Below are 21,860 nucleotides of genomic sequence, written 5' to 3'. Positions count from 1 at the left end.
TTTGGAGAAATTGGTCGATCCTGCCCTGCTCTCTAGCTGCTGCCTGATTCTTTGTATTTGCATCTAATATGCATCCTGCAACATCCAAGGAGAGACGAGGCGGAACTTCAGGGGCAGCCTGCATTTTCCACTTTCTGCTCTGCTGCCCCCAAAGCACACTGAAGCCAGAATTACAGGGAGCACATTTTTCACTCTGCTCAGGGCCATTGTAACACAAACTCTCTCTCTCTCTCTCACACACACACACACAGACAGAAAAATAATGCATAATTGAGAGAGACGAAGTTCTTTCCACTGCAGAACCAGCCTTTCTTGATGCAACAGGCATGGGGATTAGGGGACTGATGAGTCTTGGGAGCTCCAGAGCTCCTGTAGCAATCTGCATTTCCTTAAAATCAAAGGCAAGGATGATGGGAGAACGAACACACACACACACACACACACACACACACACACACACACACACACACACACCTGGACAGAAAGGGTGCCCAGCTCTGCTTGCTTGTTCCTCTGTCCCCGGAACAGAACAGTCCCCACAAGCTCAGAGCTGGTCCTGAGGGTCTTCCTCTGGCCTGTCCTTTGGCCCCCTCTGCTCACAAGCTGGCTTCCAGGTGAGAAAAAAAATCCCCCCACACACACACCCGCAGGTGAGGCTGGCTCTTTTTCCTGGGCAGACCTAGAACTTCAGACTTACCGTAACTTTATGGTCACTTTGAATATGCACTAATTGGCATACATTAAAATGAAATTTGGTGGCATCGAGGCCTCAAAGGGTCTCCACCTCCACTATACACTCCGCAAACATGACAAAAAGAAACGAGCAAATAAAGATACAATTATTCGTCTACCCGCATGTATATTAAGCGACAGGGAGAAACGACCTTTTGCTGTTTCCTCCGCCTGAAAGGCTTGGCCGCTGAGCGAGCCCGCCGTCTGGAGCGGGACAAGGCGGCACAAACGGGAACCTTTGCCTTCAGCCACCGAGATGCGGACAGCGGTGTGTGTATGTTGTACATGTTGTACCTTGATGAACGTATCTTTTCTTTTATGTACACTGAGAGCATATGCACCAAGACAAATTCCTTGTGTGTCCAATCACACTTGGCTAATAAAATTCTATTCTATTCTATTCTATTCTATTCTATTCTATTCTATTCTATTCATGATTTTTAATGAATGTATCTTTTCTTTTATGTACACTGAGAGCATATGCACCAAGACAAATTCCTTGTGTGTCCAATCACACTTGGCCAATAAAATTCTATTCTATTCTATTCTATTCTATGTTGGGAGCTCAGCTGCTCGGCTGAAAGAGGCCGCTCGCGCCAGTCCCCAAAGGGGCTCCTCGGCCTCGGACTTCCAGCCTTCGGTCCTCCCGGCCTAGAAAGCGAGGACGGAGGGCGCCGGCACAAGCCACCTTCCCACGTGCCGTCGGGCCGGACCCCGAAGCTCCGGGGCGGGCGGGCGGGCGGGCACAGGGCGCGGGGGGAGAGGGGGGGGGAGGGGGGGAGGGGGGGAGGGGGGGGGCGGCTCCCCGGCCCCGCCCCCGCCCGGTTCAAGCCATTGTCTGGCGCCGGAGCGAAGCGCATTCCAGAGGGACGCAGTGCCGTCGGGCTCCTCCGCGCATTCCTGCCCCACACAAAGAAGTTCCTCCGCTGCCGCCCGCCCGCCCGCCCGCACAAAGGAGGCGCCGTCCGGAGAGCGCAGCGCCGGAGCTGACCGGCGAGCGGAGCGGAGCGGCCGGGCGCGAGGCGGACCTTCCCGCGGCGCCTCCCCTGCGCGTGGCCGGCCAGGGCCGGGATGCCTGGCGGCGGCTCCTGGCGGCGGGACGCGGGGCGGGCGCGGCGCTGAGCGGCCGGCGGGAGCGCGTGGAGCCCATGGCGGAGCCGGCGCTGCCCCAGGAGGGCGTCGGGCGGCGCCGGCGTCGGGAGCAGCCGCTGAACGGGCCCCCGCCGCCCTACCCGTCGGGGGAGCGGGCCCCGGCCGGCGAGGAGGCCCCGCGCTCCGAGGTGGCGCTGCCCTGCTACAAGCGCTACTCGGCCGAGGGCTTCCCGCGCGGCAAGGCGGCCGGCGGGGCCAGTCCGCGGGCCTCGACGTGCTGCGGCGGCGGCGGCGGCGGGTCCCTGGCCAGCCCGCGCCCCAGCCTCTCGGCCGCCGAGGCTCCGCTCAGCCCGCGCTCCAGCTACGCCAGCACGGCCAGCGACGCCAGCAAGCCCTCCAGCCCGCGCGCCAGCCTGGCCGGCTCCTCCGACGGCAGCAAGCCCAGCAGCGCCCGCACCAGCGGCATCAGCCTGGGCTACGACCAGCGCCACGCCAGCCCGCGCTCCTCGGCCGAGCTGGAGGCCGCCGCCGCCGCCGCCGCCACTGCCGGCCGGTCCCTGGCGCCGTCGGGCTCGGCCGCCGCCGCCGCCTCCTCCCTGGCCAGCCCGCGCTCCAGCCTCTCCAGCCACAGCTCGCGCAGCTCCCGCGGCTCGATGGGCGCCTACCCGGAGCTGCCGGCGCCCTCGCCGCGGGCCTCGCTGCTGCCCGAGGAGGGGCCCCCGCCGGCCGACGCCGAGCCCGCCAAGCTGCGGCTGCCCTGCCAGGTGACGCCGGCCCGGGAGAGCGGCCCCAGCCAGGTGGAGCGGCGGCTGGAGGCGCTGACGCTGGAGCTGGAGAAGGAGCTGGAGCTGCACGTGCGGAAGGAGTACTTCGGTGAGTCCCCGGGAGGGAAGCCGTGGGAAGCGGCCGCGCTCGGCCTCCTCCCGAGGAGCCCTGGGGTTGCGGCGGGGTCGCCCAGCCAAGGAGGCCGCCTGAGGGCTCCTCTCCGCTGCCAAATGGCTCACCTGGCTTTAAGGGAGGGGAGGGGACAGGTAGAGAGCAGCCGGTGGCTCCCTTGGATTGAAAGGTTTCTCTTTGTGCACTCCCGACATTTTGTGACTTTCAATCTCCTGCTGCCTTTTCCAAGCACCACTGAGATGGGAAGGAAGCCTTTTCCGTCCCCCAAGTGGCTGAGTTGATCCCTTCTTAGGGAGGAGAGCCCCCCACCCACCCACCCACCCACCCTCAGGTGGGGCTGACTGGATTAGGTGCCTCTTCCCCCTGGATGTCCTCCCTGGAGGAGCCACTCAGCCAGAAATGAGCTTTTGCTGGGATTCTGTTTCACCACCACAAGGCTAGTTCGGGGCTTCCGTGAGCAAAGAGGGGCTGCCTAAAACTGAAGCTGCAAGTTTGGAGCCCGCTGGCCCCCTTTCAACACCAGGCTGCCGGTGAGAACTGGAAGGGCAGCTGCATTACCAAGAAGGCCTGAGGCAGTCCTTTTCTGGGCTTTGGGAGTTTCCTGCAACATCTGGCCAGCTAGAATAGAATAGAATTCTTTATTGGCCAAGTGCGATTGGAGACGCAAGGAATTTGTCTTGGTGTATAGGCTCTCACTGTACATAAAAGAAAAGATACCTTCATCAGGTAGAATGATGAAGTAGAGGTAGAAGCGGCAAACTGACAGGCCAGGTGGCCCCTTTGTACCATCTGGCAGGAGTTTTGGCTGATCTCTCAGTGGGGCAGCCTTCTGGGGCCTTCAACTTCCAGAATTCCTAGCCCTCAAGAATGGCCAGTAGAGAGAATCCTGGAAGCTAAAGCCCACCTAATGCCCAGGTTGGGAAGCCTGTTTGAATGCCCAAAACGCCCCAAGGAATCCAAGCGGGTTTTGGATATGGCTGTTTGCACTGCCGAGGCAGCATAGGGTATCCTTGTAGTAGCTGCACACTTAATGGCATTTAGGAGAAGGAAGGCTAGAGATTTCTCATCTTTTAAGTGGAAGAAGGCTTGCAGTTTTCTTGTGCCTCTTCCAGGAGTTCCGTTCTAGTTTTTGGAGTTTTCCCTCCTTCTTGACAGGAAACTACCGTCTGTTTTCTTGGCGAAATGGAACTCCATGACCCAGAAAGAGTCTGGAGGGTATCTGCTTCTGAGTTGATGGAGTTTAGCACATTTCTGAGGTGAAATGAGAGTGATCCTCTCCCTGGAGGTTGAATCTTTGTAAGAAAAAACCGGGGGTGCAAATTTGGAGCATGAACGTCTTAGATTCATCAGCAGAAATAGACTGTCAAAAGCAGAAGTCATGCTCAAATTACGTGTAGAATATTATGCCTAGTTCCAGGTACAATTATTGTAGGACAAACTAGATATAGAAGACAGCAGCCAATAATAGGGAAGAAGAAAGGGAACCGTTGAAGGTATTTGGTATCATTAGCCTGAGGAAAATAAAGTCATGTGGAGGTGGGAGACATAATGACCTTGGAGTAGACCTGGGCATCCTAAGGCCTGCGGGCCACATCCATCCAGCCCTTTGGCTGATCCTGTGGGGGCTGCCAGGGCAGGGAGTAGCCCTATTGGTTTGACCCTTCACAACAATCCCAGTTTCATATACGGCTCCTTGGGAAAATTAATTGCCCACTCCTGCCTTAAGCTATCTAAAGGGCTGCCACGTAGAATTTTGCAGCAGAATTCTTTAGAATCGTTTTTGAACTAGAAAATTCAGCTACATCTTACAAAAAGTGGATCAGGAATATCCATTCAAGGCTGGAATAAGCTACCTCAGAATATTTCATGGAAAGGTCAATGAACTAAAGAGTTTGGGGATCCCTGATTTGAGGTTCTCTGAGAGCCTTTTTAACTTTTCCGTTCTGTTTCTGGGAATTTTCAATCTCTATATAAAGAACGTTCACACCAGAAATACTTATTGCACAGGCAGAAACGGTTTGTTGTAATGGTTTAGGCAGCAGGCTAGAACCTAGAAGAATGTGAATTCTAGTCCCTCATTAGGCGTAAAGCCAGCTGGGCAGCCTTAGGCCAGTCACTCTCTCTCAGCCCTAGGAAGGTGACAACGGCAAATCACTTCTGAAGAATCTTGGCAAGAAAACTGCATGGTGTTGGCCAGTAGTCTGCAAGAATCTGACAGGATTGAATGGAATTTTTTAAAAAATCACACAGGCAAAATCTGGAATGAGTTTTAACAGTGCAGTCTTTTGTAAAGCCTGAGCAGTTTTTTAAAACATGATTCTACACTTTTCTTGCGATGCTCAGAATTCCAGCCTACAGTTTAGAACCTTAGTATAATGATTGAAATAATACAAATATATGCATTATACTTTTCCTTTCAGGGAAAGCATAGAACATGAAAACATAAGCCTAAGAAGAAAGGACATTAGAACTAAAGCCAGTATATGCCAATTCCATTACCTTGTAACCCTTTGTGCCTTTGTTTCTATGAAGCAACCCTCTTTAAGCTTCTTACCATGACTCTCTTGAGTCTTCCCTTCCTCTCCCTCATATTCTTTCATATATTTGTTTTTGTGACTGGATTCTGCTTGCTTTCCTTAGTACAACCACAATTTGTCAACAACACAGCATCATCATCCGCATACATTCCTGCTTCTAAGGTCAAATGTCAACAAAGGCATTCCTTATACAGGTAGACCTTGACCTATGACTATTTGGTTAACAATGTTCCAAATTACAATGAACAAATGATGAGTTTTGGCTGTTCCAACACCCTGTGGTCTCATCTAAGAGCAATCGGTTGCCAAGTGCTGTGATCATATGATCATCATTTGCAACCTTCCCTATTGACTTCCCCAGAGAATCAATAGCAGGGAAGTTTGCAAGTTGTTGGAATAAGTCTCCACCAGCCATGTTTGTTTTGTTTTTGTTTGTTTTGTTTACATTTATACCCCGCCCTTCTCCGAAGACTCAGGGCGGCTTACAGTGTATAAGGCAATAGTCTCATTCTATTTGTATATTTTTACAAAGTCAACTTATTGCCCCCCCAACAATCTGGGTCCTCATTTTACCTACCTTATAAAGGATGGAAGGCTGAGTCAACCTTGGGCCGGGCTCGAACCTGCAGTAATTGCAGGCTACTGTGTTCTTAATAACAGGCTTTACCAGCGTGAGCTAAATGTGCCCTCCTCCAATCCCTCAGTGTTTTGGCTGGCTACTAGCACACAAACACACACACACACACACACACACGCTTCCCCCCAGTCCTTGCTGCACTTCCCACCAATCTATGGACTCTCCCTGACCTGCATCTCTCTGACTCTCAAGTACCCTCCTCAATCCTCCCTTACCCACACAGCTCCCCTCTCACACTCTCCCCAATTTGCAGTGTGCCTCTTGGTTTACCCTTGCTGGCTTAGAAATTCTAGAAGTTGGAAATTGCCAAGTTTGAAAAAACACTGATATAGACCAAGAAATCAACTTCATTCCAAGACTAAAACTATTTTTCTTAATTTTGGCCGCCATAACAGAATCTTGCAAGTCAGACTATACTGTACTTTACTATCTCTCCGCCCCACCCTGCCTGAAGCTCATATTAATTAGGGAAGTATCTGTCTGAGTCTTTTGCCTATGCCTTCTTGTTTTGGACTTAAACCATGTTTTTCCCCTTGTCATTTTGGTAACAGATATGGTCCACCCGTGTCAAGGTCATCTGATTCCTTATAGTACTCTTGTAAGTCAGCTATGAGTGCAAAATATGGGAGAGCTGCAGTAAGGCCTTGAGAGATATCGAGACTGGAAAAAGAAACTTCTGCTCACCAGTTCTTCTGTATTTAACCCACATTCTCATATTTAAAGTTCTAGTAATCTGGGTTCCCACTAGGAGAACTTGGAAGAGGCTGTCAAGTCCACCATTTGGCCAGCTTGTTGCTGGGGTGCTATTTGAATGCATCCAGTGAAGGGAGTCACTCCCCTCTTTGATATTATTCTCGTTAAACTTTTTTTAAGGTTTTACAGGAATATAGTCCAGCTGAAAGCAGCCTTCTTGTAAATTCACTCAGATTTTGTGTCTTCCTTTGGGATTGATGGAGAGCAGGTGTTGACTTCTGGACAGTACTTTAGATATGGGAAGACCTATTGTTTGTCTCCCCCTTTCAGATTTTCTCAAGGCTAAATACAGTCAGTTTGCTCAGCCTTAGTTCCCAGTCTTTTTATCATTTCCATACACTCTCTCTGTCTCTTTCTTGTACCTGTCTGGATGGTAATTGAGGCAGAGACTAAAAGAGAATACACTGGAGCTCTTAACACCCTAGGATTTGTCATAATCCTAGATAATTAAATTGGGCTTTTTCACTGCTGGAATCCATTTCACATGTATGTATAACACACCATCTATGTATGTATGTATGTGTGCACCTCAATTCTGAACATCTGCATTTGATGTTATTTTTGTTAATTAAAGCCTACATTTCATACTGTTATTTTCAAACCATTTCTCTAACTTAGCTAATAAGTTTGAAGTTGCTAGTTATTTGTGAGTTTCCATGTATGTTCCACCCTTTCCACTAGTTTTAATGTTTTTGTTTTTAGTTGCCAGGGGATATTGAATATTCCTGTTCTGTACCCTTACTTCATGGGTCATGTCCTTCTCTTGGCAAGAGCTTCTCCACTATTGTCTGTCGATCTGTTAAAACCTGTCATATTTAGACCAGTTCATTTTCAATCTATAGCTCAAGTTTGAACTGTGGAATTTCTGGTGGTCTCTGAGCTTGGTTGTTTGCTTGCATTGTTTCATTATCCAACTAGATAACATAATCAGTGCATTGATGATGTTACCTAGTATGGTACTGAAACATCTGCAAGCAAATAACCAAGCTCAAGAGAGCATCATGGATTCTCCAATTCAATTTGTTTCTCGTCCTTCTAAAACTTCATTCCCCTTTTTGAAGATTTGTTTTAGAATAGTCAGTCAGCAGTAAACATTCAGTGGGATGACCCTTGGAAAATGCCATCAAACGTTGGGTGGAGGGAGGAATTCCAAGACTAACCCAGCCCTTGTGATTTCATTTAGCAACCAGTCTAAAGCTACTGTGTTTTCTTTGTGCCTTGAGATATTCTCCATCTGATTATTTATTTGTAATTTTTTAAACATTTGGATTGTCTGCAAGGAAACAGAAGGGCATCTTTGAAATAGATACCTGAATATTAGTTTAAAAAAATCAAAACTGCTATAAAAGAAAGCTTCCACTTTCAGTTATTGGAATTCTCTAACCCTGTGTCTTTCTTCTCCGTAAATTTTGCAGAATTGACTCTGTAACTCATACTTGGAAGGAATTGCTTTCAATTTTATGCACCTGCCAAGCAGCCTTAGAGATGTGCCAGGCATGCATAAACCCCATATGATAGTTCCCTATACATTTTTATGATAGACCCTATGAGACACGGAACGTTGCATCGGAGTGCCACATTTTAAGAAGGATATTATTAAAAGTTGGAATGTGTCCATTGTGTGATGATTTAAAGATGGGGAGGCATCTGGAAACAGCAGAAAGGGCTAAAAAATGTAGTCTGTAGAACAGTAAGATTAGACATGCAAGCCTGCTTTTTGAAACATGGCCATGTAGAAGTGTCTTGCGGTTGCTCCGGAGAAGGGCTAGAACCAGGAGGAAGAAATCACATGAAATAACAACTTCCTAGAAATAGCTGATATTGTAAGTTCTGAGTTGTTTGAGGGAAATTAAAGAGGCTCTGCTGTCCCTTCCAATAATGTGATTCTTGGAAGTTAGGTTATCAGATATTCTGCTGTGTTTGAAGATTTTTTTCCAAATGAAGACTTAGTAAAATAAATGTTCACTAATGTTCATTAAGTGAGCAGTGTAAGATTGCACTAATTCGGAAACTGAATTACCCGTTCGTGAGTTACTTTTTTTACCCAGACAGAATTCTCCCGCTGTAGTGCCTTGAGCTCAGGCTGGTTAGAGCTTGTACATTCCTCTAGAAGAGCAGAAGGGATCTTGTCCCGTATTGGTTGATCCTATGAAATTCCAGCGGCTCATGACTGTAGGAGTAAATCTAAGTGAGCTGTCATAGTATTCGTATCTGGCTAAGAAACAGGGCTATAATAGTTGAAGTCTTGTCTTCACTGTTAATTTGCTGGGTGTCACAGGAAAGTCACTGAAATTGTTGTTGTTGTTGTTGTTGTTACCGGTAATAATACAATACAATACAACACAACACGAAGTTCTTGTAAGAACTGCAGCTAAATATGTGAAGAGCTTTAATTTATGTTAATTAATGTTTGTATAATAAATTACAAAGATTAAGTAATTTGGTTATCAATTCTATCAGTAAGGGTATTTTGCTAGACGTTGTTATAGACCCAGATTGGGAGAATTCTATCTGGATATCTGAAGCATCTGGATATCACTGCAAAATAATGTCTGGGTTTCTTTTTTCTAAGAGACCTAATCTCTTAACTTGAGGGGAGGGGAAAGAAAAATATTCACTAGAAAGAGGAAATTACTGAAATGTGGGTAATTAGCTGATAAAATTCACTGCCATTGTGAAGTCACAGATGACAGCTTGTGTGGCTTCTGTGTTCCGGGTTCTAAATTCGTAGTGGGGAGATACAGTACGTGTACCAAATGACTGGATGACTGAGAACCTCCATTTACAATAACTATGTGATCGCAAAAGTTCTCTGCATTGGAAAGCCCAGAGGTAGGTGCTAAAGGGAGACAAAAGGAGTCTTTATCTTATGCCCTTTCTGGAAGCATCTGAGCAGGTGCTGCTAGGAGTAGGTGCTGGATTTGCATAGGACAGCAACACTCTGGGTGGAGAGTGGGATGGACAGGGCATTGAGGGCTGACCGAATCCCTTTTCGTTGGTCTTTTTAATAGGCTTGTCCCAAAAAGGGGGCTCTAGCGTTTCTTCATTCTTCAGATGCTCCAGTGCCTCTTTGAACAATTTTCCCAAGTGAAATAGCATCTGTTTAGTGGAGGGAAATGACCGCGATCTGCTGTACACAAATGTTCTCCCAAAGTACTAGAATTGTCCATAGGCCAAATTTTATTTTCAGTACATAACTTTGGCAAACAATGCAGCTGTGTTTTCTTCCAGTGACTCGGCAAATGCTACTCTTTGTTCTTGTTCTCTGGTCTCATGTAATGAGTCTTCCTTCTTGCCCCTTGCCAAGAGTTCCTTAATTCCATTCCTAAAATATAAGAGAACGTGCTAAATGTACACATGCAAATTTGCAAGTGGTGCTTTCTTATTTCATTACAAGAATCGGCGTTTGTTTCTCGTGGAATTGGGGAACCTCTTTGGCCTGGTTTCTACAAGAGTTGCAGGGTTCATCCCGAGGACCAATTCATTTGGCACCAGTGACATTGAGCAAAGGTTCTTCTGTGGGTCTCCAGTGGTGAAGGTCCAGGGATATAACTGGCAGGGATTTCTCCCATCCCTCCATCCCTGCTAGAACTTGGGCAGCCCCTCTTTCACACACACATTGATTGAGTCAAATGGCTGTCAGGGGAAGACAAAGGGACAGATCAGGATTGGGTGGCAATCCATCAAATCTTTTATTACGCTCACAGACCAGCATAAGGAAAGTGGGATGAATTGATATTTTTTTAAAAAACTAAATATTAAAACAAAACTTACACAAAAATTAGAAAAACCACATTTAAAAAGTGTGTGTGTACGTGGTTTACATTTATACAAAAATATGTGACTCAGTGGTTTGTATCCACCAGAAAGCTTTTTTGTTTTCCCCGACTTCCTCTCTCGCCATGATCCAGGAAACATGGACCGTTAACTAACTTGATGTTAAATTCACTCATTCTCATTTGGGGCAGAACCAGATGTAAAGCATGGAGGTGCAAAAAAAAGGCTTGGAAATAAAGTCTCCCTACTTTATATGCCCTTCCTCCCATTCAAATCGTCTGCCATGTCACTATTAATTCAATCCAGTCAATTGGCAATAAATGCCTACATGCCTGCAGGGAGCCAGAAACCCCAGAGATAAGGGATTGGAATGAATGATCATATAAGGTTTAGAAGGCTCCTAGCCTAACTCCATGCAAAAAGCAGGAATCCATTTCAGTAGAACAACATCAAGTGAAGCAATGTCCCAACCATTATTTCATGTTTAATTCTGTCCATGTTCTACATGACAGCTGTTCAGATAGATGAAGAAATTTAATTTCTTATCAATTTACCTGTTTGTTTGCATCCCACCTTTACAAATACCCCGATGTGGCAAACACACCTCCCTCCTGTTTTCTCCACCATAACGACCCTGTGAGGCAAGTTGAGCAGAGAGAGAGTGACTGAACCAAGGTCACTCTTTCATGGCTAAGGTGGGGCTTGAACTCACACAGTCTCTCTTGCTATCTTGTCTGGTGCCTGGACCAAACTGGCTCCCACCATCTTCTTTTCCCACAACTGGATGCGTCCGTCGGTGTCCTTCCTAAAATTCCTTGCTGGATGCATATTCCAGGAAGAATGACTTCTCTGGTCTTGGCCTTTTCCACTCCTATCTCTGGCTTGATGCAGAACATGTGATGTAGCTGAGGTGAGTTCAGCCAGCTCTGTACCTGTGTAGTGGTCATACAGTCCTGCAAGGACTTGTCAAAGGTGGGTTTTTTCCAAGTCAGGGTGTATTGCATTTCTTCCCTGAAACTTCCCTGCTTAATTATTTCATGGTTTTGTTCAGTGTCAGCTTTAGGCTGACAGACACATATTTAGCCAGAATCTCTCCTGTCCCTTTCTGGAGCAATATAAGGAGCAATTTGCCCATTTCTAATCCTCCCATCATTTGTTTCTTCCAAGCAGTAGATCTTCCCCTATTTCATATATGCATCATTTTTTTTAAAAAAAGCTCCCTTTGTAACCATCTTTTTTTTTTAAGTCAACTGTTCCTTTTTTTATATAAACTTGGTGCATGGGGACAAAGACAGGGAACTGTTTCGTTTTTTCATTAAAGCTGAGTTCCACTAAAGAGCAAAGTTTACCAAGGGGCATACAGTAACATTTACTTAAAAGACTGAAATGTTAATGTAACAATAATATGATGAAAAAGAGAGTCTCCCTTACTCGCTCTTGATCATATTGCCAAAATTTGGCCATAAAGCCACTCTTTCAGCTAATTTTGCCTGTGATTTGTGGGGGAGAGACTGTATCCATCGTCCCCTCCCAAATCATCTGCCCCACTAGATTCCGTGTCGCTTATGGGTGCTGAAAAAGATCACATGTACGCCCAGAAGTTGGCTTCTTCAAACCTGGAGCAATAGTGCAGAATCTGTGGCACCTCCGTCAATAACTGGGCTGTCCCAACTTCCCAAAGCAGCCTCTGTTCAGCGTATTTTCTATCTTGGAGCAAGGCCCTCCATGGTGCTTTCGAAGAAGCAGGTGGAACTCCACCTTTTGGCTCCTAAATCAGAGCTGCTTTTCTTACATAATTTCTAGGGTGAATATTGCGTCCTGGAACTGAAATCAAGTGACACAAGTTTTTATTTCCACATAATCCCATCTAGATATTGTACAGTAAAAGTGGTATCTATCTGTGTCTGTTTTTCCTTCTTGGATACAGATGCGGGAGGGAACATATGTCAAATTTGTGCGTAAGTGGCTTGGACAGATGTTGGCATTTGCCTGTTCCAGGATTCCCTCCCAGCCCAAGTGTTTCAATCAGGCCTCGCCACCCGGTTTCCACTTCCCCAGCTGTTGGCCTGCAGGGTTGGCCAGCCTTGAAGGCAGGGTAGAAAAAGAAAAATCTGGATCCACAGCTGAGAATTCCTCCTGACAGCAAGTTTGTCTGATTCCCAGTATTTTAAGAAAAGCAGCTAAAAATATTATTCACCCACCTTTCTTAAGAGATGTAGACTCTAATCTTTTCTTTCCACCTCCCATCTTTCTTGAGAGGCAGCTCTCTTTCTGACCTGTTACTTTTAAAATGAGGGCAGCCTTCAAAAGCCCCTCTGCTCTCTCTCGGCCCCCCGTGGCTCTGAGCTGCAGCGTAAATGTGAAGATGTAGCTGCCACAGAGCCCATCTGCACTCCAAGGCCCTGTTGCCTGGGGCTCTAGCTGGCCTTCACCATCTTCTGGGGGAGTTGAAGGTCATAAGTGCGAGATATCAAATTTTGATCAGATGACTTGGGGGAGTGCTGTAATCCAAATCACTTTGTTCAGCGCCAGCATGACTTTGAACTGTTGCTGGTCATAATTCAAGGGGTACCTGCAGCCATTTGTTGGTCCCTGTCTGATGATCTTTGCTCATCTCGCTTTATTCCTTACTCTTAGGAAAGTGTTCTCAAGCAGCATCCATTTAACTTGAAAGTGTTATTTGCTGTCTCTGCTTGCTTTTTATTAGATAATTTCTTGTGAATGTTTTTATCATGGTTTTTGTTCTTTAAATTTTGCACTAGTTGGTTTTTTTTTAGTGCTTAAAGTGATATACACGTGAAAGGCAAGATACCAGTTTCTGCATATTTATGTGTTGCCCATCTCACACTAGAAAGAGGCTATGGGTAGCTAAATGTATATATATTATATTTATATATTATCTTTAAGTGTTGTACCTTGATGAAGGTATCTTTTCTTTTATGTACACTGAGAGCATATGCACCAAGACAAATTCCTTGTGTGTCCAATCACACTTGGCCAATAAAAAAAAATTCTATTATATTATATATAAATAAAAACTGGACATCTTCATGCAATTGACAATAGAATGTCAACAGTTGCAAAATCTTTTCTTAGCTTTTGTGCACTCATGATATGATGGGCATCTGTTCGTCCAAGGCATACATATTTTCCATAAACTATATCAGGAATAATTTCAGTTATATTGATGACTTACACGCTGAATGTTCTAGAAAACACTTTTTTAACCTGGCACTTGTTCGGTGATTCCATTTTTTAATCGAATGCATTGCAGCCATCAGGAACTTGCTAATAGTCGAAAGGTTGAGGAGGCAGATAAAACACAAGGGGCTCTCGTACATGCTGTTTCCCAGGAGAGGATTATGCATGAATTGATTGAGGGGGGGGCAAGAGCTGGCCATGTTTTATGAATGAGTTTGCAGAAAACAAGATGTTTAATTAAGGATGTTTGGGCTGAAACTCAGGGAAACAGTTTCTATTGTTCTGAAGTGTTAACAAAGTCAGTTAGTCAGTGTTGTGCTCGGATTCTGAAAGTTGGAGGAGCGAAAAGCTGCCCAAAGACCCTGAAAGAATTGTTAGTATTATTAAGTCACTAGTTAGGGACAAGGGGTTGAACTGAAATGGGGGGGTGGGATCAGTGCTTACTCTGTAGGACTGAGCCCCAGTCCAAACACAAGGTAATATTTCCTTGGAGATTTTCTATAAATAAAAAATGGTATTTTCATTTTGGGAAGTTGTTTGCACAGAATTTTAAAATCTTCCCATTCCTTCTGAAAGGTTAAAACTAGGTAAATTTAATACCAATGTTTTAATCCATTTGATTGACTGTTTTGAGATCCCTTGTGCTGAATGTCCAAGAGCTGTTGCTGCCATGTGATGATGTGAGTTCTCCTTTGCTTGAGGTCTTCAGGAAGTTTAGGGCTGTTAGGTGGTCATCTGCCAAAGAACTTCCAACCGATCTTGTTTTCAGCAGAGGGTAGAGGATGGATTACATGACCTCTGTGGTCCTTCCAATTTGGTGATTCTATTCTTCTCTTTATAACTAAAAGGACTTTCTTTCTAATCCCAGTTTTGCAATATGAGAGATTACATTCTAATGTACATGTGGCAAGAAAATATATTAGGAAGAGAACTAATGGTAATACTACAACTTAGATTCTGCCTGTTTCCAGACAGATGAAATAAATCCATAAATAATGTAGCACCATCTTCTGATTTTTCAATAGGTTACAGCTGTAAGATTTCCTGGTGTCCTCCCATCCACATCCTAACTAGTTGTGGTCCTACCGAGCTTTTGAGATCAGCCAAGATAGCCTAACAAAGCACATATGCGGAACAGTTCTGACAAATCTCTGAGTATCCCCCTCAGTGTAATTGATGTGCAAATTCTACTCTGAGCAGATATGAAGAAGCAATACTGTATTCATCCAAAAGGAGAGAACCCCAAATTTAAGGTGCCCCCCCCCCAAGGAAGAGTAAATAGAAAAAAGCTAATCAGAAGAAATTCTTGTCCAATGTCCAGTTTCCTTGTCAACTTAGGACAGCCAACTCCAGTGAAAAGGCGGCGTGGAGTTCCCATATGAAGCCACTCCCCCTTGTCCCCCCAGTGCCAAGAAAAAATAAAAATAAAAGCAATAGCTGGCAAGAAAATTACTTGCCTCTGAAATAAGCTACTCCTTGGCAACAATAACTGATTCCCATTTGAGTTTAACAGGCATGGTCACTCATGCACAGAAGCACGTACTTTAAGTATGAGCATGTTAATACCCAGCTTGCTGCCTCCAGCAGAGCAGGAAAAGACGGAAAGAAAAGGATGGGAAAGAGGAAGAGGGTGAAGAAATTGGAAGTGTACCACAAGGGTTAGAGGCATTTGCACCCCACGGCTCTTCTGTTGGAATGTCATGTTGTCCTATAAATAAGAGGCCTGCAGATTTTTAGTGGGGGAGGGGTATCTGCAGACCATTAACGAGGTCTAATGTGCCTTCTGTTGTTGTTGTTTTTCTCCAAAGGTATTTGTATCAAGTGTGGAAAGGGGGTATATGGGGCCAGCCAAGCTTGCCAGGCCATGGGGAACCTTTACCATACCAACTGCTTTACATGCTGCTCTTGTGGTAAGTTCCACATTTATACTCAGACAACGCCTATACAATTCTTATGTCTTGTGCCCCTGTTAAAACCGAACCCTGCCAGCACTGATTGTTCAGTGTGAGTTGTGATCCATGCAGAAAGTCTATCCTGAGAATGAATGAAGGGTGAGGTCATTTAGAAGGTGTGCAAAAGTTGTGATTTGGCCAGAAATGGAAAGGAATGATATGTGACTGTGGCGAGACAAGTGGCAAAATACGTATCACAATATTTCGCGTTTTGTACTTGTGCGTACCCATGTGAGAGAAGTACTAAGGAGGAGAGCTCACACCATGGAGTAATAATACATGCTTAGTCATCTTGGCATTTCTGTGGTTAGGACTGGCCCAGGCCTAACCACAGCAATGCCAAGATGACTAAGCATGTATTATTACTCCATGGTGTGAGCTCTCCTCCTTAGTACTTCTCTCACATGGGCACAAACAAGTACAAAAAGTCATTTTTTTTCAGTGCTGTTGTGATTTTGAATGGTCACTAAGTGAATTTTTGTAAGTGGAGGACCACCTGTATAGTGACTGTCACACAGACTCAGAAGGAAGATAAGAAGAGACCTTCAGATGGACTTGCTTCTGTTAGCTAATCTGTCAACCTGGAAGCTTCTTGAGATTGACTTTCCCCCAAATGTTAAGGCTGCTTCTTTCCTTGAAAGACCCAGATGTTCTTGGGGACGTTTGGGGAGCAGAAGCAGCTTCTTTTGTGGTCACTGGAGCAGCATCTCTTGAGGGTTTCTTTGCGTGATTTCTAATCTCATGGTTGTCACAGATTATAAGACATCAGAATGTCCCATTGGATTAAAAACACATTTCACGTAAAGAAGTATTTAAAAATCAACACATAATGATTGCAAATCAGTTGTAAAGAGACACTGCAACATAGACATAATATTTCTGAAACAGAATAAGAAAGTGCTAAGAATGGTACATGTTTTCCTTGGAAGAAAGGGAAATCCAATCAGTAAATATTTGCAAGCAAAGCACATTGGAAAACATCTGTTTAATCCCTACTTCAGATCTAATGCTATTAAAGTGTTGGTCTAGAGCTGGAAACATCTGGGATCAAAAAATGCTTAATTGGGAAGCTCAGTGGGTAACCTTGAGAAAACTATTGTCTCCTAGCCTAAGCTGACTTTTGGGGTTATTGAAAGAATAATATGGCAAGCAAACCATATATAGAGCCATGGAGGCGCAGTGGTTAGAATGCAGTACTGCAGGCTGCTTCTGCTGACTGCTGGCTGCCTGCAGTTTGGCAGTTCGAATCTCACTAGGCTCAAGGAATCAGCCTTCCGTCCTTCCAAGGTGGGTAAAATGAGGACCCAGGTTACTGGGGGCAATAGGCTGACTCTGTAAACGGCTTAGAGAGGGCTGGAAAGCACTGTGAAGCGGTATATAAATCTAAGTGCTGTTGCTATTGATTTGGCTTCGGGAATCAGAATTTCCATAGCTAAGCAGTATGGCTATAATAAAGTGCAACAGAATTGCATAGCTTAGAGACCTGGTTGCTGTTGAAACTCCAGGACCATGGTGGTTATCAAGAGTGAAGAGGCAGGCAAGGGGTATGGGGGACTGTGCATGGCAGGTACAGGTGGGGGTTAAGGTAAAGGTAAAGGTTTCCCTCGCACATACATGCTAGTCGTTGCCGACTCTAGGGGGCAGTGCTCATCTCCGTTTCAAAGCCGAAGAGCCAGCGCTGTCCGAAGACGTCTCCGTGGTCATGTGGCCGGCATGACTCAACGCCAAAGGTGCACAGAACGCTGTTACCTTCCCACCAAAGGTGGTCCCTATTTTTTCTACTTGCATTTTTACATGCTTTCGAAACTGCTAGGTTGGCAGAAGCTGGGACAAGTAATGGGAGCTCACCCCATTACACGGCAGCACTAGGGATTCGAACCGCTGAACTGCCAACCTTTCGATCGACAAGCTCAATGTCCTAGCCCCTGAGCCACCGTGTCCCTCTAGGTGGGGGTTAGGTTGTGGGTATGAGCCAGTGGAGACCTCAGGCAGGCAATAAGGAGTTCCAGTAATGACTGTGTGCATGTGTCTAAGGGAACCGACATGGCTGCTGCAGGTGGGCAGGGCATGCTACAGAGTCTGGGATCTTGTACTCGGTAGTCGGGCTCCTTCGGGGGGGAAAAGTGGTAGGAGCAACTCACAGATGCAACCTGCAACCTTCCCTGCTGACTTCCTCATTGGCTTGAACTGGAAAGAATACAGAGGAGAGTGACAGATTAAAGGAACTTCATATGTTTCGCCGAAAGAAAAGAAGGCCGAGGGGAGACATGATAGCAATTTTCCAATCTTTGAAGGCAGTCACAGGGAAGAAGGGGTGGATTTCCTATAACTCCCCAAAGTCAAGCAAGAATGGAGAGCAAGAGATCCAAACTGAAAATAAGGGGAAATTTTCTAAGTTGTATCAAGTAATGGGACAACCTGCCTCCTGGGGTCATGGAAGGCTGCATCACTGGAGGTTGCCAGCTGTGGGGATGGGGACAGCATTTAAGAAATTGGACGTTGCTCTCCTTCTCAACTATCCATCTCTAGGCAGCCCAGGAGGCAAGGGAGGTGTCTGAAATCTTGGGCGTTACTGATGAGGCTTTGAGCATCCTACATACCTGCTTTTTCCTCACTATGATTGGCAAAACCCAAAGCATACAACAAAAGACTGCTCATATATTTTAAAATTAATATAATTAATAATATTTGGATTTGTGGGGTCCATCGTGTTCTCTGAGCTGGAGGGTTTCTGTTTATGACCAAGGGGCTTGTCCTGCCAGCGTTAATCAGGTTGCTCCTGGGAGTCCCTTATTGAGGTTGTCGTTTACTGCTTGATTTTTATTCTGGTATTAATTCTGATATCTCTGCTTATATGACTGTTAGTTGCTGGTGAGGAGATGTCTTGAGGTATTGTTTGTTTGTTTGTTTTCTTTTTCACTTTTTTGACTGTGTCCTTTAAATCAGGGGTCTCCAACCTTGGTCCCTTTAAGACTTGTGGACTTCAATTCCCAGAGTCCCTCAGACTCTGGGAGTTGAAGTCCACAAGTCTTAAAGGGACCAAGGTTGGAGACCCCTGATGTAAATGGTATGTAGATGTTGTTCAACCCTGAGCTACAAATACTTTCTTCTATTGATGCATTTGGGCTTCTTGTTGAAAAATGTGGATTGCTCGGTAAGAGAACATTTTAGTGCTATGTAGTCTTTGGCCGGTCTTTCTCTGCATTCCATACAGAATGCTTATTTTTTTTGCAATGTTCTGTGTACAAGCAACTTTTTAAAAGAATGCTTTTCTACTCCCTTCCCCCACATTTCTTCCCACTGCCCAGAACTTATATTTTTAACATTCTTTGGATGCTAAAAAAAAAAAATTATCTCCAGCAGCTGTGGGAACCAAAACAATGTGGGACACAAATGCCCCGTCTGGCTGATCAGAGTAGCTTGGCATCAAGCCTGCTCAAACAGCAAATTCCTCCTGTGAAATGGAAGGTTTTCCATATGATGCTATCCAAAGAAAATTGTCCTTGGAAATCATCATCAAGAAGGCTGTCGTTGCCCTTCATATGGGCTTCGTGTTTGATTTTTCCTCCATTCTTAATTTCATAAAATGGACCTGGATCCATCGTCCATAACATGATGGATGTTAGCTGGTTGTAGCTTCTCCAGTTTTGTCCTTGGTTGATGTCTGCTTCTCCAGTTCCCCTTGTAGCCATTTTGACAAGCTGGTTTGAAGAATATACTAGATTAGGGAAGAGGATCCAATCAAGAGGAATAACTTTGGCGTTTGGCAACTTTTCTCTCAGGGTTTTCTCTCAGCAAGGAGTCATGGTGTAACCCAAAAGGTTGCCTCTCCCTCTCAAACTGTATGCTTTGAAGGACAGTTCCACGGACGTCCTCTGGCATGGCAGAATTTTTAGGTCAGGTTCTCAGCTTGATATTTGACTCATAAGGAGGACACGGTGCCTTTTCTGGAGCTGAGAAGCATTTCAGGTGCACCTGGCAGAAGAGTTTATACCTGTAGGCTTGAAAACTGCCCTGATGGAAAAGTGGGAGGTAGGGTTCCTATATTACGTAGTTTGGTGAGTGGGAATGAATCCATGCAATGAATACATGTGCAATTCCTATATAATTTAAGTTTCTGCAGCAGGGGTGTCAACTCGATTTCATCAGGGTTGTGTTTGACCTTGGGGGGAGCAGGGGGCATGGCAGGGGGTGTGTAGCCATTTCAGCATCACTCGGGGGCAACTGTGGTGGCCAAGTGCTATGGCAGGACCTCCCAGATGCTCCCTCTCTCTCATTATAATACCCTTCCTCCCTCCCTCCTCTTCTTTTAACTTCCCATCTTTCCTCTCTCCCTTTCTCCTTTCCTGGCCCTTCTTGCATGCTCAAATGCAAAAGGGAAAACATTTTTCCTTTTTGTGTGTGTCTTGTGTTTCTTTTGCTAGCCCTCTGCCAGTGAAAAAAGAGCCTGGGAGGGCCGCATCCTTTGCTGTTTCCAGGGCAGCCCCGTGGGCCAGATCTAAGCATCCCATGGGCCTTGAGTTTGACACCACTGTTCTACAGGATTCTTGGACAGGTTTTTGCCCTCTGTAGTTTGGCCGTAGTTCAGTTAGCTTAGGACAGTGATGGCTAAACTTTTTGCCACCGTGTGCCAGGAGGGGTGGGGGGTGGGGGGGGTGTCATGCGTGCCCACACCCATAATTCTATACGCCCATGCATATGTGAGTGACCCCCCCACTCCCCCCCTGCTCCTGGCACGCAATGGCCCGGTAGGCCCGTTTTTCTTTCTCACCTGGTTCCAGAGCCTCTCTATGAGTCTGGGGAGGGTAAAAATGGCCTTCCCCACCCCCTTGGAGGCCCTCCGGAGGACAGAAACAGCCCATTTCCCAATTTCTGGTTGGTCAGGAAATGACGTTTTTTGCTGTCCCCAGCCTCCAGGGACTCCTAGAGAGGCTCTGGAGTCTGGAGACAGCAAAAAATGTCACTTCCTGTCTAACCGGAAGTTGGGAGATGGGCTGTTTCTGGCCTCCGGAGGGCCAGGGAAGGTCGTTTTTGTCCTCCCCAGACTCAGAGAGAGGCTCTGGAGCCAGGTGGGAGAGAAAAACGGGCCTCCCCGCCCCCGGCCCTCCAGAGGCAGGAAACAGCCTGTTTCCCTACTTCTGGTGTGTCCAGAAGGCCCGAAAATCAGCTGGCGCACGCCAGAGCTGAGCTTGTGTGCCCACTGATATGACTATACATGCCACCTCTGGCATGCGTGCCATAGGTTTGCCATCATGGGCTTAGGGTATCAGCAGGCCTCCATTGCTGTTCTCTGTGCTGAGAGGCATTTTAGAATCTGCAGGAGGAGGATGGGGCAGTCCACTTAAAGGGCATCCCAAAGCCTCTGCAGATGTTTAGCTCCTGAAGATTGTCTTCCTTCTGGAAAACACCGAAGGGTTGGAAAAAATCCCTTTTTAAGAATGAAGTAATACACATGGATGTAAATATGAGCGCAGGTGGTTACACTGATTACATTTTATATCTAATTCCTATATTTATTATTCATTCTCCAAAGATAGTATTTTGAACATCTCTTAAAAAGGTGCATTGCTTTATTCAACAGCATCAATCCCTGCCAATATTAATATCTAGGTCCCATAAACTTAAAGTTGAAATTTTCAAGAAGCTGCATGTGAACCAATGCAATATTTTATGGGACCTAGATATTAATATTGGCAGGGATTGATGCTGTTGAATAAAGCAATGCACCTTTTTAAGAGATGTTCAAAATACTATCTTTGGAGAATGAATAATAAATATAGGAATTAGATATAAAATGTAATCAGTGTAACCACCTGCTCTCATATTTACATCCGTGTGTATTACTTCATTCTTAAAAAGGGATTTTTTCCAACCCTTCGGTGTTTTTAACATTAAAATAATCTTTACTGAGGTCAGTGTGCATGGGATAGAGCTTTCTTTTGTAAACTTTTTCAAAGAACAACTTGCATTTCTTCAGGGTGTACATGTATGTGCATGCTGCGAGGTTGGGGGCGGGGCGAGGGAAACAGGACTGCCTCTCCCATGCTTAAATTGTCAAATTGCAGACTGGGGTGAAATATAACTGAGCAAGTCAGTGACCTCAGCCTCCAAGAATGCTCCTTGTTTATGTAGCACTCCTGCTAGTTTAGCAGCAAGCCTTTTGTTCTGTGCAGACATGGCAGGCCAGGTTTGTGTTTATTGGCCAGCCAAAAGCTTGTGCGATATGAGATTTGCATCCTAATACTTGTAGTAACAAGACACATGCGGCCCCTCAAAAACACA

General features: G+C 45.7%; 1 protein-coding gene across 3 annotated transcripts in view; it reads left to right on the top strand.

The window, feature by feature from the left end:
• Positions 1 to 1,741: 1,741 nt before the first annotated feature.
• WTIP (WT1 interacting protein) overlaps positions 1,742 to 21,860 on the top strand; it is a 57,897-nt gene continuing 37,778 nt past the window's right edge. The window contains exons 1-2 of one of the 3 annotated variants that reach the window (XM_058155197.1): positions 1,742 to 2,697; positions 15,435 to 15,536. In XM_058155197.1, coding sequence (XP_058011180.1) covers positions 1,881 to 2,697; positions 15,435 to 15,536 — 919 coding nt within the window. In that variant the 5' untranslated portion in view covers positions 1,742 to 1,880. The remainder of the gene's footprint in view (positions 2,698 to 15,434; positions 15,537 to 21,860) is intronic. The other 2 variants (XM_058155199.1, XM_058155198.1) reach the window with 2 other exon arrangements.

Source organism: Ahaetulla prasina, chromosome 12, assembly GCF_028640845.1.
Source record: "Ahaetulla prasina isolate Xishuangbanna chromosome 12, ASM2864084v1, whole genome shotgun sequence".
NCBI classification, from domain to species: domain Eukaryota; kingdom Metazoa; phylum Chordata; class Lepidosauria; order Squamata; family Colubridae; genus Ahaetulla; species Ahaetulla prasina.
Note: the sequence above shows the minus strand (reverse complement) of the source record. Positions and strands in the feature narration are given on the sequence as shown.